At 35.3% G+C, this 17,253-nt stretch overlaps 1 protein-coding gene across 1 annotated transcript in view; it reads left to right on the forward strand.

The window, feature by feature from the left end:
* The first annotated feature begins 1,363 nt into the window (after positions 1–1,363).
* Positions 1,364–17,253, forward strand: part of LOC136028829 (putative leucine-rich repeat-containing protein DDB_G0290503) — a 43,829-nt gene continuing 27,939 nt past the window's right edge. Inside the window, 3 exon segments of the mRNA XM_065706755.1 lie at positions 1,364–1,495; positions 9,397–10,105; positions 13,380–15,151. Coding sequence (XP_065562827.1) covers positions 1,487–1,495; positions 9,397–10,105; positions 13,380–15,151 — 2,490 coding nt within the window. The 5' untranslated portion in view covers positions 1,364–1,486.

The following is a 17,253-nucleotide window of genomic DNA, read 5'->3' on the forward strand; positions in this document are numbered from 1 at the left end:
AGTCTACTAATATGTACTGCAAACACTGACAGCACAAAGAAAAAAATTGAATAGAAGGGATAAAGTGAAATAATGTTTTTAAGAATTTCAAAATAACTTGTTGCTAAACGTCTCTTTATAGTGCACTCCAAAGTCTTTTTTCCAAAAGAGGGAAAGAGACTTACCATTCAAACATATGCAAATATTAATTAAAAAAAATCATGGCTGATTGAAATTTATTATGTGTAAATTTATATACATAACATTTTATGTATCATTTGTTTGATTAACTACCCCTCTAAGCTGAAGTGGTGGGAATATGGATGTAGACTTATCCGTAACTATTTTGCACCCGATGACATTTATGGGCGGCAATACTTATTTGTTGTTTTTTTGGACCAAGTTGTTTTTTGAATGAAGTTAGGAGCAGCATTAGAACTTAAAACGAACAGAAGTTATTATGTATATGAGGGGGGTTGCCACCTCCAAAACCCCTACTCTTTACCCTAAAGTTTAGCTTTTGTCTGAATTTTTTGAGAACAACTGCTCTTAACACTATAATATCAATAGAATAAGAATTAAGATCAGAAAATTTCTAAGTCACGGAAACTTTTGCTTAAATTGTAATGGGGTTCAGGGAGAGGAAACCCCTTTCGTACAAAGAATAATTTCTATTCGTCTTAATTTCCCCTCTTTTTTGAAAGTAAGGCAAATTTTCTCAGTCTCATAGCCTTGATGCGTAACTTTAATCGTGATAAATTTCATGTATTCAATTGATTCAATTGATACATATATCTATTGCTGTCTAAGCTCCTTTCCTCAGTGTTTGGGGTACTACTAGCCCTGGTCGCTCCTTGCTTACAGTTCGTTACCACGAACTGTTTTGATCATCCAGCAATCTCAGCATGGCCATTTTTAAACTTCTTCTAAGCCTAACCTAAGAGAAAATACAAGGAAATACAAACAAAAGACAAACTAAAGCTAAAAGTTCAAATAATACTTTCGGATTTATATATAAATAAGATTTTTATATGCGTATTTTTGGATTTTTGTGTGTATTGGAAGCAGTGCAGGCAGATAAACACAGACACATTCTCACGCATATATATATATATATATATATATATATATATATATATATATATATATATATATATATATATATATATATATATATATGCATGGTAAATTATATTTTCTAATTTTTTTAATCGATCTATGATGTTTTTATAGGGGAAGGTTCGAGACACCCCTCCCCCCGTCCAGAATGATAAACAATTTCTCGAAATCCAGGAGAAATTTCTGGCCAATCCTACATCTCTGCCCCTGTCACAGTCCATGTCACCTTAGTTATTTAAATTTTTGAATTTTGCCTTTGTTTTGCAGTTGGAACGAGCAAATCGACGAAAAACCTGGTGTCCATCTTCTTCTAAGAATTTGAAGAGATTATCATTTGAGCTTCCACGAGCGGATCGAAGTTTGAACATTCAAACACCCACCTCTCTACATGAAGAATGTAAGTGTTTATGTGTTTGTATTTTTGCTTTTAAAGCTCATTTGCGATATCGTATTTTTTACTTCGATGTAGTTTTTGCTTCAACAGATTATCGAAGATTGTCCTTTTTGGCCAATCGTCTGGGGCTAAACAGATAGCGGGACGTTCGCTGTTGAAGTGGGAGGATATCATAAAGATTTAAGGGGATGGGAACTTCCCCGGAGGGTATAAAGAGGGAGGCTTTAAATAGATTAGAATGGGGGAGGAGCGTGCGCAGCTTTATTGACCTCAGGTGGCTTGGTGCTGCAGTGAGTTCTTAGTAGTAGTAGTAGTAGTAGAAGTAGTTTTTACTCAGTATTTTGGTACGTTTTAGGAATATTATGTTTCAAAAGAATAGCTTGATGAATTTTGTAGAAACCTATGATATAACGAGAAAATGTAGGGATCACCATATGATATAACGAGAAGACGTAGACAATGAATAAAAACGTGGTAGATCGCAACCAAGCGAGCAATTTAATTTTAAATTCAATTTTAATTCAAGCGAGCAATGTCCTTGCTAAATAGTAGCTTTTCTTTGTTATTGCTTAGAGAAACATGTCCTATTGAAGACTTAAGGAAGGAACGCGCTATCTTTACTTTTTAACTGATTTTAATGCATGCACATGTGGTCTCAGGATTGGGATAGCTGAACTGCTACATATTCTTTAAATTATTAAATCAAAATAAGTGCGTCCGTAAGCTCAGCGATTTAAGATGGCCAAAATTTCATTTCTTTAACCAGTTCCGTAATTTTCCTATTTTTCAATCCTCTCTGACAACCAATGAAACAGTTTGTATGATATTTGTTTTTCTTCTTTAGTTTTGTGTAACTTGGGTTGTTTTTTTGCTGATTAGTGCATTCTAAGAACCAAACAAAATTGTTTTTCGCATAAATTCCATTTTAAGTGCATGCAGTAATTAAAATGCTTCTAACCTCAGTAAAGGTTGTAGAAATGGCATTTTTAGCTAATCTGTTGGATTTTTAATAAGTCGGTCGCAGATAGAAGACTATGAAATGTTAAAGCAGGAATTTCAAATTTTGAAGACCTTTAAGTGCATCATTATTAATAAGAGCAAGGACATTTTGAAACATGGTTACAAATTTGTAGCCAATAAAATAATTTTGAAAATTTGGATTTAAAAGAAAGGGAGATGTCATTTACTATTTGCAACAGGACATTTCATAAAAGTTTTAAAACGGTTGAACCAACAGTGACGCATAGCAAAATCCATGGGAAACATATTTGCAAAATATTTATTAAAATATTTAATTAATGGAATTATCAAATAAAAATGAATAAAATAAATATAAGAAACGTCCATATTTATAGTTGAAATTTGCAGCAAAAGTTGACATTAAAGTTCCCTTGTTTGCAAATATATTTTAAAAATGGTTTAATTAGCAATGACAATTTTGGTGCTTCTTATTCAACCTCTTCTGGACATCTTTTCTAAAATCTTATATTTGTAATACTGTAGACAAACGACTCTTCTGAAGGAAACTTCTTAATAGAGTTAAAAGTTTTAGCATTAGATTGTTTATTAAAAAAAAAATATAGTTAATTAAATAAAGGTAAAAACTCGAAATTGGTTCATAAAAAAATAAAGAAATACCTACTGATTTCAGAAAACGCTAAATGGAATCTTAAAAAAAGCAAAGAAAGAGTAATCATATCATCAGTAAGCAACAATAATAATATTAACAATGAAACATACATTTTATGAAATATATTATAAATATAATGAATAAATAAATGGCATAAAATTTGTGAATGTCTATTACTCATTTTGACAAAGCTAATTATAACCGATTGCAGACAGTGAAACCGGCTTTCCAAAATTATTCTTAGGAAATGTGTCAATATGAAAATTAGCCTTGGTTAGGGATTTTTTTTGGCACGGTGTCAATGTTGCTTTACATTTTTTCATTCGTCAAGCAGTATTCGCCTTTTGCCAACGAGGCGGTACTCAAATGCCTAAACTAGCTTTAAACTAAAAAAGATAGCTCTTTGTATGATTAAATAAAAACAACAAGTTTTTTTTAACTAAAAGTAAGGAGTGATATTCAAACGAACAGAAATTACTCCGTATATGAAAAGGGCTTTTCCTCCTCAACGCCCCCCCCCCTTTACGCTAAAGTTTGACTGTTTCTCTTAACTCTGCTTTTTAAAATGGTAAACTTTTAATTGCTTTTAATTCTTCAACTTTTAATTTCTTACGGACGTTTTCTTTAGTAAAAACTATACATAACTTACGAATTAAATTATGTAACGAACTTCCATATTCGTATTTTTTTTATTGCGTATATGAGGGGGTTCACCCCCTCGTCAATACCTCAAAGTCCGTAGAATAAATAGTTGAAATTACTGAATATACTTTAGCGTATGGAGTGTGGTATAAACAAGGAGGTAAACCCCTCGTATGCGTAATAATTTCTGTTCTTTTTAAGTTTTATTGCTGCTCCTTACTTTCAGTTGAAAAAACTTTTCATATTTATTTTTCATTGTTTTTTTTTTAAATAATGCTAGAAAATCCTGCGCCCCCTTCATTGAAATTCTCTTCCCCCATGACAAATTCCTCCATGGAAAGATCCTCCCACGTAACCCCCCCTCCCATCAACTTCTCCCCCCTCCTGAACCCAAAAAATTCCCCCTGAAAACGTCTGTACACTTCCCAATAGCCATTACTTTATGTCCTTCTAAATATCTAAAAATCCTCCCCTCAAACCCCCTCCCCCGACCATAAAAATCCCCCTGAATGTGTATGTTCACTTTCCAATAACCATTACTATATGTAAACACAGGTCAAAGTTTGTAACTTGCAGCCCCTACCATGGGGACTATGGGGGAGTAGGTTTTCCCCAAAAACATATTTATTAAATTTTTCGGCTAAGGTAAACAGAATAGCTATCTCAGAATTTTGATTTGGTGACTTTGGGGGAAAAATGAGCGTGGGAGGGGGCCTAGGTGCCCTCCAATTTTTTAGTCACTTAAAAAAGGCACTAGAACTTTTAATTTCCTAAACAAAACAAATAAACACGAATCCGTGATCTGTCTTTTGTAGATTTTTGTAGATAGGAGCTTGAAACTTCTACAAAAAGGTTCTCTGATACGCTGAATCTGATGGTGTGATTTTCGTTAACGTTGTATGACTCTTAGGGGGTGTTTCCCTCCATTTTCTAAATGAGGCAAATTTTACTCAGGCTCGTAACTTTTTTTGGGTAAGACTAATCTTGATGAAACTTATATATTTGAAATAAGCATCAAAATGCAATTCTTTTGATGCAACTATTGGTATCAAAATTCCATTTTTTAGAGTTTCGGTTACTATTGAGCCGGGTCGCTCCTTACTACAGTTCGTTACCACGAACTGTTTGATTTGTTCCTGTAAATGGTCACCATATGCATGCTCAAAGCAATACTACTCAACTTGGGCTTCAGTTTTCTGAAGCTTGTACATCCATCCTTTCTGCACCTCGGTGCAGCCCCCTTTCTGGATGCTGAGTCTAGAACCTGGAAAGAGTCTATATAATTCTATGGCTCATAATGTACTGGGAGGAGAGGGGGCTCAACGTGAAAAGCGACGGGGAACGTGAACTCTCAAGTTCAAGGTGAAACTTGGGAGAGGGCTCAATTGGCATGTTTCTCAACTCATTATAGGCAAACAGAAGGCAAGCACCAGTGTTGGTTTGCAAAGTTCTTGATATAAAAGAATGTTTTTCAATTTTAAAGCAAAACCTTTGAGATTAAAAGATCAATTTTTCCCCTAGAGACCAAATACAATTTTCGACATTTTTGCTGCCCAAATTATGGCGTACCCGAAACCATCAAAATCAATCGAAAAGGCCTTCTCCTAAGTTTTTTCGATCACCTCTTCCATAAGAAGTGGCCAGAGAAAAAAATATTGAATTCGTATGGCTCTTTACTAAGGTACCGCTATGGCGTTTATCAAACAGTTCGTGGTAACGAACTGTTTGTTCGTTAGGAGCGACATTAAAACTTAAAACGAACAGAAATTACTCCGTATATGAAATGGGTTGTCCCCTCCGCAATCTCTTGCTCTTTAAGCTAAAGTTTGACTCTTTGCCACAATTCCGCTTTTTAAAACAATTAAAAACTTTAGTATAAAGAGCAAGGCATTGCGGAGGGGACAACCCATTTCATATACGGAGTAATTTCTGTTCGTTTTAAGTTTTAATGTCGCTCCTTACTTTCAGTTAAAAAAACTAGTTTTTTTTTATGTAATTCTGAGAATAAGGCTATGGCGTTGTGAATGCAATATCAACATTCCAGTAACTGTAAATAAATCCATATAAACTAGTGCGCATAGTTCTAGGGCGAAATCGGGATTGTTCAGCTGGTAGGGTTTGGTAACTTCATTATATATACAGGTTAAGAAAACACTTACATAATAGACGTGTAATGCAATTTATTATAATTTGATGTTATTGCAATTTATGTGCATTAGTTTGCACGTTTAGTCTCAATTTGAGAAAAGTGAACGCAAATAATAAATATGACCCTGGCCACAAACAGGTTTAACCCTTCTAAGGAGGTTAGGGGAGAGGGTCAGAACCTACGGGTAGGTTCATTTTTTTTTATTTCAGTTTCTTAGAATGAGTCATGATTCTTAGTATGTGTAACGATGACACTAGAGTTTACGTTCTGTTCAATAAGCAATGGCCTTAAATACTATATTAAAGGTCAAATTACGTTCAAGCGGTTTATACCTGTCAGTAAATCTAGAAAATTAGAAAATTAGGCTCAGTTAAAATCTACGTTATAGGTATATTTTGTTAAATACTGAATATTCATAGGGCATTTTGGATGGGTTAGGTAGTGCTTATCTCTTATACCCACAGGTGCATTAAAACCATCCCACAAGGCATAAAGCCCATCTGGCAGGACATTAAAACCATCCCCTGGGGTATCAGAACCATCCCGCGGGACTTCAAAACCAGCTCCCTTTCCCTGGGTTGCTGAACCGGCCTGCATCAAAACCATCTCGTGGCATATCAAACCCATCCCGCGAAGTATCAAACCCATCTTACTGCCAGTAGTATCCCTGCAATGACTTTAAAGTCAGCCTTATTCCAACTTACTATTGGATCCACTAGCTCTTCGTATCCCCTCTGTTTGTTTAAAGTCAGTCCTATCCCAATGTGCTATTGGTGCTGCTAGTCCCTCATTTCCAGTTAAAAACTTTTAGGATAGTCTTAACATTTTCTGGGAACAATGTATGTATTTTATCTCGGTGAAAACTTTCAATGAGTAAGACAAGCCTACGAATATGACGTTATCAGAATTCCCGGGCGACAAGAAAATTCTTGGAAATGCATGCCAGTTGCTATTTCACGCCGAAACAATGCCATGAATACAAGCGGCCACTACTCCCATTTTGTAAGGTATATTGCAGACTGGCAGGATCAATACATGGTCCTAGGATATATGGGAATAATGTCATTGATGGTAAAAGTAAACATCAACATCTGGTAATGTCTAGTGTTAATTTGAAGCTGAAATTTCGGAAGGTTAACTACCTCCCAGGAAGTTACGATGGTAGTGGAATCCAGGACGAGAATTCGAAAGAAATTTTTAGGAATAGTTGAATAATAAACTGAAAAGTTGAAATTTGACAAGATGGAAGTTGAATGGAATAATTTAAGGAAAATAGTTTGTGAAGTTGCTGATGGTGTCTTAGCGAAGAAAGTTAGGACTGCAGCTTGGAATACTAGTGAAAAGGCGTTATGTTTAATAAAGAGGAGAAGGGTACTGTACAAGAATTATCTGAGTGATAGATCATATGAAAACAAAAAGAATGCAAAGAAAGTGGAGAAAGCGTTAAAATGTGACTTAAGAGGTTTGAATTGGATGCCCTGAATAAAATTGCTGAGGATCTGGTTGACACAGCTTGACAGCATGTTGATACAATATTGCACTGACGTATTAATAAATTGAGAGGAGTTCTCAATCTGGATTTGTCCCAGCTAAAGATAGGAACAGGGTTACAGTTAATGACAAAGAAAGAGTTAAATAGAGATGGGTAGAGCATTCTGAGAAAGTGTTAAACCGAGATAGAGTTGCAGGAAACGATATAGAAGAAAATGAAAATGTTTGTTATACCTTAGATGTGAAGGAACATTTGTTTTGTTAGGAAGAATAAGCGAAAGTACTAAAAAGATAAAACAAATTAATGAGGCTCCAGGTGCTGATAGTGTGGTAAATGAGTTTCGTAAATACGGTGGATCTAAGGTTAGAAATAAGTGACTGAATATTATAAATATGATTTTTGAAAAAGGGGAAATACCTAGTGATTTTAATTAAACCAATTTGTAAGAAAGGTGATAAGAGTGAGTGTTGCAATTATGGAGGCATTAGTCTGGTCTCTATAGGTGGCCAATCACTTAGTAATATGATAATTTTTAGACTGAGAGATGCTTTAGACTAAGTTGTAGTCCTCAGTTTTATAGATTATGAGCAAGCATTTGATTATGTTGATAGAAGAACTTTAGTAAAGGTTTTATCCTTGTATGGTATCCCCCTTTATATCGATTATTTTTATGGATTTTGTCTTAAGAAGTTCTGGAAGGGTGACAGAAGACCATGTTATCAAATAGAGAGGAAAAAATCTTATGAACTTAGATTATTCTGATGGTTTATGTATCCTAGATGAAATGTGAGCAAAATGAGTGAACTTTTAGAGGTTTTGCGAGTTCGAGGTCCTAGAACACGTTTGAAAATAAATATTAAAAAGACTAAGTCACTAAGGCTAGGAATATAAAAGATAAAAAGGGGACGTTCGCAAGGAAGATGTTAAAAGCGGAATAGCCAAGACTCAAGATGTTTTTTTTTTACATTTAAAAAAAAGTTTTGTAAGAATAGGAAGATAAGTCTGCAAACCAAGATTAGAATAATGGAAGCAAAAATGATGACAGTAATCAAATATCGCTCGGAAGAATGGGGGCTCTGAAAAGTGGATGAAGATTTGCTAGATATTTTCAGAGAAATTGTCTATGGATTGTTCTGGGTAGCGACAGAGGCGCCATTTGGGGGGGGGGGGGGTCAGGGGTAGGCAAATGCCCACCCCAGATTTTCCAGGGGGCCCAAGCTTCCACCACAAAGGGCCCTTTGCCGGCCATAATAATCCATTATGTCCAACATAATCCATTCTGTCCAATTGATTTGAAATTACTATACGCCTATTTACCAAAGAGCATAATTACTTGACGACCCTTGGGGTAATTATGCTATTTGCTATTAATCATTGTAAACTTTGAAAGTAGGTTAGATACATAATAAAATTCTTGAGTTCTGTCAAATGCCCATTTCCTAGATGATTACGCGACACGAAATGATTCGGGGGGGGGGGGGGGGCAAGATGGCGTTCATGCCCACCCCAAGATTTGGTCCAAATGGTGCCTCTGGGTAGCGAGCTGACTCATTGCATTCTCATTTCTAGCTTGACTTGGCATCCGAAGAAGTCGAAAGTCCAGAGAAAAATAATTATGAACTTGAGCCGTGGCACATGACTTAAGAAACTGTAAATGGGGAATCCTGGAGTTAATTGCGCCAAAATTCAAATATAAGGCGGAACGGTTGCCGTATAGTCCCCAGATTTTGAGAACGTAGCGTTCTCAAATCTAGAAATAATAATTTTTCACATTTCGAGCTTGGCTTGGCATCCGAGGAAATTGAAAGTCTAGAGAAAAATAATGATGATATTGAGCCGTGCCAAATGGCTAAGAAACTGTAAATGGGGAATCATGGAGTCGGTTGCGCCAAAATTCAGATATAAGGTGGAACGGTTGCCCTATGAATCCTTGATTTTGAGAATATTGTATTAATTATAAATATAGAATTAATTATTTTTCCCGTTTCTAGCTTGACTTGGCATCCGAGGAAATTCAAAGCCTAGAGAAAAATAATGATGATCTTGAGCAAGTTGTCAATGATCTTCAGCTCCAAATTGACTGGGAAAGGGAAAGAAACTCGAGGGTTATGACGTCTCTTCAAGAGGAAACCATTAAGCCCTTGGTCACTGAGAACACAGACCTTAAGAAAACAGTAAAAGAAGCCGAAGTCAAACTTACGATCCTTGAAAAAGAGAAAAATGACCAGTGTATTGGATTCGAGATCGCCAAACATAATATGGAGAGGCAAATCATGGAGCTACGTGCTTCCCTTGAAGAAGCTTGGGGATCATCTAAGTCTGAACAGGCACCTACAGGAAAAGAACTTCAGTTAAAGCTCGTATTATTACAGGAAGAACATAAGGCTACAAATGAGAAACTTGCCAACCAAGAATCTACCTACAAAACTGATATTGAGTCACTTAGAAATCAATTGAGTGTCAAAGAGTCTCAAATCCTTGAAGAAATTGCAGCTAGGCAATCTGCAGAAGCCTTAACGAAGCAATTGCAGCTTGAACTTCAAGGATACACTGAGCGTATTTCATCTGCATCAAGAGGAACAAAGCGGATTAGCTGCTCTCCAATTCGTGAAGATACTTCTGTCAATAAAAGCCTAAAACAAGTACAGAAGAAGCTCAAGTTGGAAGATAGTTTTGACGAATCCATCCTTTCGAATTTAGGTAAGATTTTCGGAATATATATCGCATGTGCATAGGTATATATATATATATATATATATATATATATATATATATATATATATATATATATATATATATATATATATATATATATATATATATATATATATATATATATATATATATATATATATATATATATATCTCCTTGGATTTAGTCAGCGTTGCCAGTCAACTTTTTCACTTTTATGCAAGGTTTGGTGGTGACAGATTATTTTAGGTTGAGTTAGGTTAAGTTTTTAATCCATTTTTGAGATTTATAGCTTAATTTGACCTAACCTATCTTTGATTTTTACCATCAAACCTTGCATAAGACTGAAGAAGCTGACTTGCAAAGCTTATTGAATCCAAGCAGCAAAAGGAATTTCGGACATTCACTGGTGAATGTCGACATTAACCAGATTTTGGACATTCACAGTAACATATATGTGCGTTGTAGACAAAGAATCCAATCATGTTGACTGTTAATATTACTTCATTATTGTTATTTGTTAAAAAAAGGATTCGCAAACATTTATCAAGGGGTTCTAGAGAATACTCACGAGGAACATTACGTCGTTTGGTTAGCTGTCTTTACTAGTTTTAGGACTGCTCTAAAGTAAAGACAATATATGTATTAGTTTGTTCGTAAACATTCGATATATACCAACTAGTAGATATGATTTAATAAAAGCATTTCTAATGCATATATGTATAAAAAATCGCTTCTTTTGTAATGTTGAACTTATAGTTCTTCGGAAGTAAGTTTGTAACCTATTTATTAATCACTGGTGAATATATGCTACCCATTGACAATTTTCCCTTAAAAGCTTAAGGCCTTTTAGATACATACCACTCACAGAAAATAGTCTATTTTATTGTATTTATAGACATCAAGAGAGGGAGGGAGGAGCGAATCTTCCGTCGATTCAATCATGGAAAAAGTCAGCTTCATATTCTGCACCTTCCGCTAGTGGGTGTTTTTTGAAGGTCCAAAGACAACAAAATTAAAAAAAAATCATAGGTCTATTCATACCTACAAAATGCGATTTTCTTAAAATTCTCTGTTGGTTGTTTCAAAAATATGGAGTTTTCAGGATTGTATCATATTTTGTTAGCGTTGCCCCGTTAAATCGTGAAAACAAATAAGAAAAACTGATTCTGCCAATTTGTATACGCTTTTATTCAGTAAAAATTCAAACATAAACAGCTAGGCTGTATCAATTATTTTTTCTGGGGGGGGGGTATTTTTCGGGGGGAAGGGCACAAAAGAACCATAAATAAAGCGTAAAAAACGTGATTTTATACCTTTTTATTAAGTTTTATAACTCGGACAAATATATTAGGAGAGGGTTGGGTTAAGGGGCTCTAACCCTCCTAACCCCTTCGATACGGGCTTGATTAATAGTCTGTTGAATCCCAAAGACAACTGCACTTTCAAAGAAAAGATAAAGCGTCCTAAGTTGTTTGGTACAATATTGCATTGAAAACAAAAGTAACACTGCTATTTAAATTTAAGCCGGTTTATTAATGGTCACTGGTTCCTTAAAATCCTGACGAAAAATCGGCCTTTCCATTTTCACTTCTTGATTCATTCTTAGCTCTGTTCTTTTTCACTTCTTTTTACTTTTCATATTCACTTTTTAGTTCTCTTTCTACTTTGAAATACCCTTTTGCCTGTTTTTCCGTCCCATCTCCGCTTGTGCTTTGCCTTTGTACTACCTTAGTGAATAAAGTGTATATAATGTTTATGAAAAGCCACAATAATCAGTTAATAGATTATTGTACATCTTTTCAACATAATTAAATTAGATTAACATCAATTCATAATGCTCAATAATTTGTCCCGTGTTTACACTGAGGAGTCTTCCAAACCCTTTAATAGTATTAAAACCTCCACTCCCAATCATGTTTATCAAACAGTCTTTATTATGACTCAGCCACAGATGTTATTTCTTTAATTCTCAAATTTTCTATTTTCACGCATCCAATGAAACATGCTTCCATTCATGATGCTAGATATTGGGCCTGAGTATATACTGTTTTAAGGAAGACCGTACGTCTTAAGTTCCTCTAAGAGTCCGTAAGTCTGCAAGTCTTAGCGGTCCTTTGGGTCAGCTGACGAAAATTGGTTATATTTTGGAACTGTACAACCAAAATCAGGGCACACAATGAGACCAACTCTTATTACTTGTGACTCTTAAGTGACTGTAAGTGAGACAAGGGGCGAAAAGATATATTTTAAGGGGAATTTAAGAAAGGAGGAGCCAAAGTAGGCTAAATTGTTAAATTGTGGGTAAATAGTGTGAAGAAATGAAGGAGTTGCGAAAGGAACTGTATGAAGAGTGTGGGTTGTATGATGGATGGCTTGCAAGTACAGGGAGGGAAGATTGTTTTGTGAGTCTGGAAAGATAAGGGCGGTTTCTCAAGTCTTGCAAAAGGGGGATTTTTGTAATTGGTATGATGTTTTTGTTCACGTAGTGTCTATGTTTTTGCAGTGTTTGTTAGTTTTGATTATGTTAATCAGAATTTAATTACTCATTATATTTTAGAGCAATTTAGTTATTATGAATTATGTTATTTTTTTCAAATTCGGTTCCGTTTCTTAAAATTGGGTCTCGTACCCAAAGGTTTTATTTGTTAGTTAAGGAATTTTGTTCTAGAACCCGGGTTTTTGAATCCCGTTAACTTCTTTTTGCCGATTTTTTCGTGCTTTTTATAGAAGGTGGAATAATAAAAAAAAACGTTTCAATCCATCCCAAAAAATACTGAAAAACTAAAACTCAAAAGGTTAATAACATAATATAGGGAACTATGAAGAGATCTTAGTCAAACCACGTACCGGGCATCATTGAAGCCTGTTTTACATGAGTTTTTTTTTCATTCCTCGTCTCTGGGTCGTCAACCCTGAAGCCCTGTTCCTGAACACATGCCTAGGTGATGTTTTGAACGTTTATGGATATGTATAATCTAAAAGTTGTGTGGTAGGTCTTGCCAAGTTACGTAGTAAAGTTTTTTGGTGAAGTTTTTTTTGTGTGCTGATAGGACAAACTGTCTATATTTTTGTATATCTACGTGGCTCTTGAAATCTCCTTAAAAGTAGGTTTTTTGCACCCTCTTAAAGTCCCCCTCCCTCCTGTTACAGGGCATGCTGAAAATGTATTACGTTAAACTACTAAGGCGAAGTAAAAAGAAGCTTCCTTGTTTTCTCATAAATATAGCCTTTTTATGGATTTACAAGTATCGCATTACGTTTACATGCTTTTTTTTTCAGAGGAAGATAAGAACTTTGAACATTTTCCTTGCAATGAGCTTGAACAATTAAAAGAAGAACTGGAAGCTCAAAAGGAGCTCTTGAAGCAGCAAATTGAAGAAAAAGAAAAGACAGAGAAATTGATTAAAGACTTGAACGAGGACCTAAACCTTCAGAAAGCAGTTGAAACAAAGCTGAAGGAAACTTTTTGCAATGAACTTGAGCAATTAAAAGAAGAACTGAAAGCTCAAAAGGAGCTCTTGAAGCAGCAAATTGAAGAACAAGACCTAAGTCTTCACAAAGCAGTTGAAACAAAGCTGAAGGAAACCCTGGAGGCTGTTAGTGATGAATATGAAAAACTTAGATCTGAAATCAAATCAAGAGAAGCTAGAATAGAGTTGTTAACAGAAGCAAATAAAGAACTGAATGAAAATTTAAGAAACATGAAAGAAGATAACGAACATCGTGAAACCACTCAGGATAAGCTTAGAACTGATATTGAGTTGTTTGAACAAGAAAAGCTAATGTATAAAAATAGGTTAAGTGCATTGGAAAAAGAGAAAAAGGAGCTTGAACAGAAAATAGAGGGATTAACTGAAGAAATGAAGATCTCAGAAAGTGAGAAGAATACTTTAAGGTTATCTATGGAAAATTATCAAACTGAAATCAAATACTTGAAAGAAAGTGTTGATGATCATGCTTCAGTTGTTGCCAAAATGCAACGGGACTTAGACAAACATCAGAATGATAAACTAAATTTAGAGATAAGAATTGATTCGCTCGAGTCTGAACTAAATAAGAGACAGAAAGAAATTGAAAATCTTCTCGAAAGCCTTGAAATGGAAAAGAATGGTACACTGAGCCTGAAACAACTTTTAGAAACTGCTAATATTGAAAAGAAAGAGAGTGAAGGGTCAATGGAGCAACACATATTAAAATCCACACAGCTACAGCAAGATATCGATTCTCTTCTATGCGAAAAATCAAACTTTGAGGCTAAATTGAAACTGCTTGAGACAGAAGAAATTGAGAAGCAAAAAAAGATTGAAGCTTTATTAAAGGAGCTTGAAGTGGAGCGAGACCATGTATCAAAGCTCCAGTTTGAGAAGAATGACATACTGGAAATAAAGAAAAGTTTAGAAACAATGTCCACTGAGAAGCAAACATTGGAAAAGTTGATTGAAGACCAGGATCTAGTTGTTTCAAGTCTAAAAAAAGATATTGACCTACTGCAATGCCAAAAGGAGCAATTAGAAAAAGAAAAGGGGGCGCTCCAGTGTGAGCAGAAAGAGACTCAGAAGAGAGTTGACCTACTGCAATGCCAAAAGGAGCAATTAGAAAAAGAAAAGGGGGCGCTCCAGTGTGAGCAGAAAGAGACTCAGAAGAGAGTTGACCTACTGCAATGCCAAAAGGAGCAATTAGAAAAAGAAAAGGGGGCGCTCCAGTGTGAGCAGCAAGAGACTCAGAAGATAGTTGACCTACTGCAATGCCAAAAGGAGCAATTAGAAAAAGAAAAGGGGGCGCTTCAGTGTGAGCAGCAAGAGACTCAAAAGAGAGTTGAGCTTCTTCTTGAAGATCTTGAAATTGAAAGGACTGATTCGGGTGTTATTTGTCAGGAATTAGAAGAATTGCGATTAGAGACGGATAAAATGAAAGACGATCTTGCTGACAAGGGAATGCCGGCAAATGGAGAATCTCACCGGGGCGCAGATGGTGAAGATAAATTAGAGGCAGTTACTGCTGAGCGGGATAGTTTGTTCACGCAACTATCTGAAATGATGCACAAACTTCAGGTAAGATTTTTCTTAGTTATTGATTCTTAACCCGAGCTATTTGCAGTCCTGAGGATACAGTTGGTGTGCTAGTTGGGTCATACAAAGAATGGTTGGTACTAGCCAACATTTGATCTATATTAGGGTGTGATTTGGGAGTTTGTTCTCCCCTCCCTTGGCCTCAAGTGATTATCGTGACCCGTTGGCTCTTCAATTATTGGAGGAGTTTTCTGTTGGCTTTTTAATTTATTTTAATATTAAAAAAAAATGTAATAAACTTAAATCGACAAAAAATTGTTTTTAAATTTGGTTTTAATTGATTGGAAGTTATTACCCCTCCTTTTTCATCGAATCCTGCTCTTCCTTTTATTTAAATTTTGTAGTAAAGGTCACTAGCGTCTATTAACAAAAATGTGTAGGAGGATTTATTTTTCTATATCTAGAGGGACATTTTTTTCAATGAAAATAGTCAAAAAATCTTGGGGGGGGAAGGGTAAATGCCAACCCTGTTGCCCTCACCCTACCAAATGACGCCATCGGTAGAAGTTGAAATCTATTGTGGATGTGAAAGCTGTGAAAGATTTTCTTCCTTAGCTCTAAAAATGATGTAAGTTAAAAACAAAATCAGCACTAATTAGCTAAGAAACCACTATAGACGTTGTAGTTTTTAATAACTAAAATTTATTGGTTTTTATCAATAAATGGCTTTATTAAGGCATGTTAATGGTAGAAATTGGGAATTGAGTTCACAGAAATACTATAATATATTTTATCTATATTTATATCAAAATTATTTATATTTACTCATATTTATACAAATAAATAAAATAAATTATTATATATAACATATATATATGTAATATATATATATATATATATATATATATATATATATGTATATATATATATATATATATATATATATATATATATATATATATATATATATATATCTATATATATAAAAATAAGTTGTCTGTCTGTGTGTCTGTCTGTCTGTCAGGTGACGTCATGGTTCTGTGTCGACTGACGTCATGAAGTTAGTTGTCGTCATTTTTGCTATGACGGTGACGTCATTAACGGTATTTAAGACATTTGTTCACGGAAAAATGTTTAATTGTAAAATGACTGAAGAACCTACAATGGCAACAGCCGAGGAAGCTGCTCAAAGAGTTTATGCCAAAAAACTTGCTGTTGATAGAGAAAGTAAGAAAAGAAAGCGTTCCGAGGAATCACAAGAACAGCAAGAAAACAGGCTTGCAGCTGATAGAGAAAGTAAGAAAAGAAAGCGTGCCAGGGAATCACAAGAACAGCAAGAAAACAGGCTTGCGGCTAAAGAACGCAAAACCGCGCAGTTAGATGAAAATCCACCTGGACAGCGAGAGTCAAAACATATCAAAACTGAAAATGATAGCGATGATGATTGGGTTTGGGATTTTGACTTGTGATAAGGTCATCAATGCCTACCAGATTTAAGTTAAAAAAACAAAGGTTCGTCGATATGTACTTCATAGTGACGCTGAAAAATAAAGAAGAAAAAGAAAACTGAAAAAAGGTAAAAAACTAAAAAGAAAAAACACTCAAAGAGAAATTACAGACCGAGACACAAATGACGACCGAGACAGAGGGAATATAAGTGACGACCGGAACCTCAAAGAGAAATTACAGACTGGGACACCCGGACACAAATCACGACCGGGACACAGGGAATATAAATGACGACCGGGACACAGGGACACAACTACAACGGGGACGCCGGGGGCACAGGCGGGATATATAAATGACGACCGGGACACAGGGATTGTTCGAATAGAAATTACAGACCGGGATACAAATGACGACCGGGACACAGGGAATATAAATAACGACCGGGACACTCTAAGAGAAATTACAAACTGGGACACCGGGACACAAATGACGACCGGGACACAGGGAATATAAATTACGACCGGGACACAGGGACACATCATTAGAATAATGAGGTATAGATCTGAATACGGATTGTTTTTCCCATGGACAATTATATGTTGCATGTTCAAGAGTCAGTAAACCTGACAATCTATTTATATGCACAGACAATGGGACAGCGAAGAATGTTGTATATTTGCATGTTTTACGTAGTT

This window comes from Artemia franciscana, chromosome 7, assembly GCF_032884065.1.
Source record: "Artemia franciscana chromosome 7, ASM3288406v1, whole genome shotgun sequence".
NCBI classification, from domain to species: Eukaryota; Metazoa; Arthropoda; class Branchiopoda; order Anostraca; family Artemiidae; genus Artemia; species Artemia franciscana.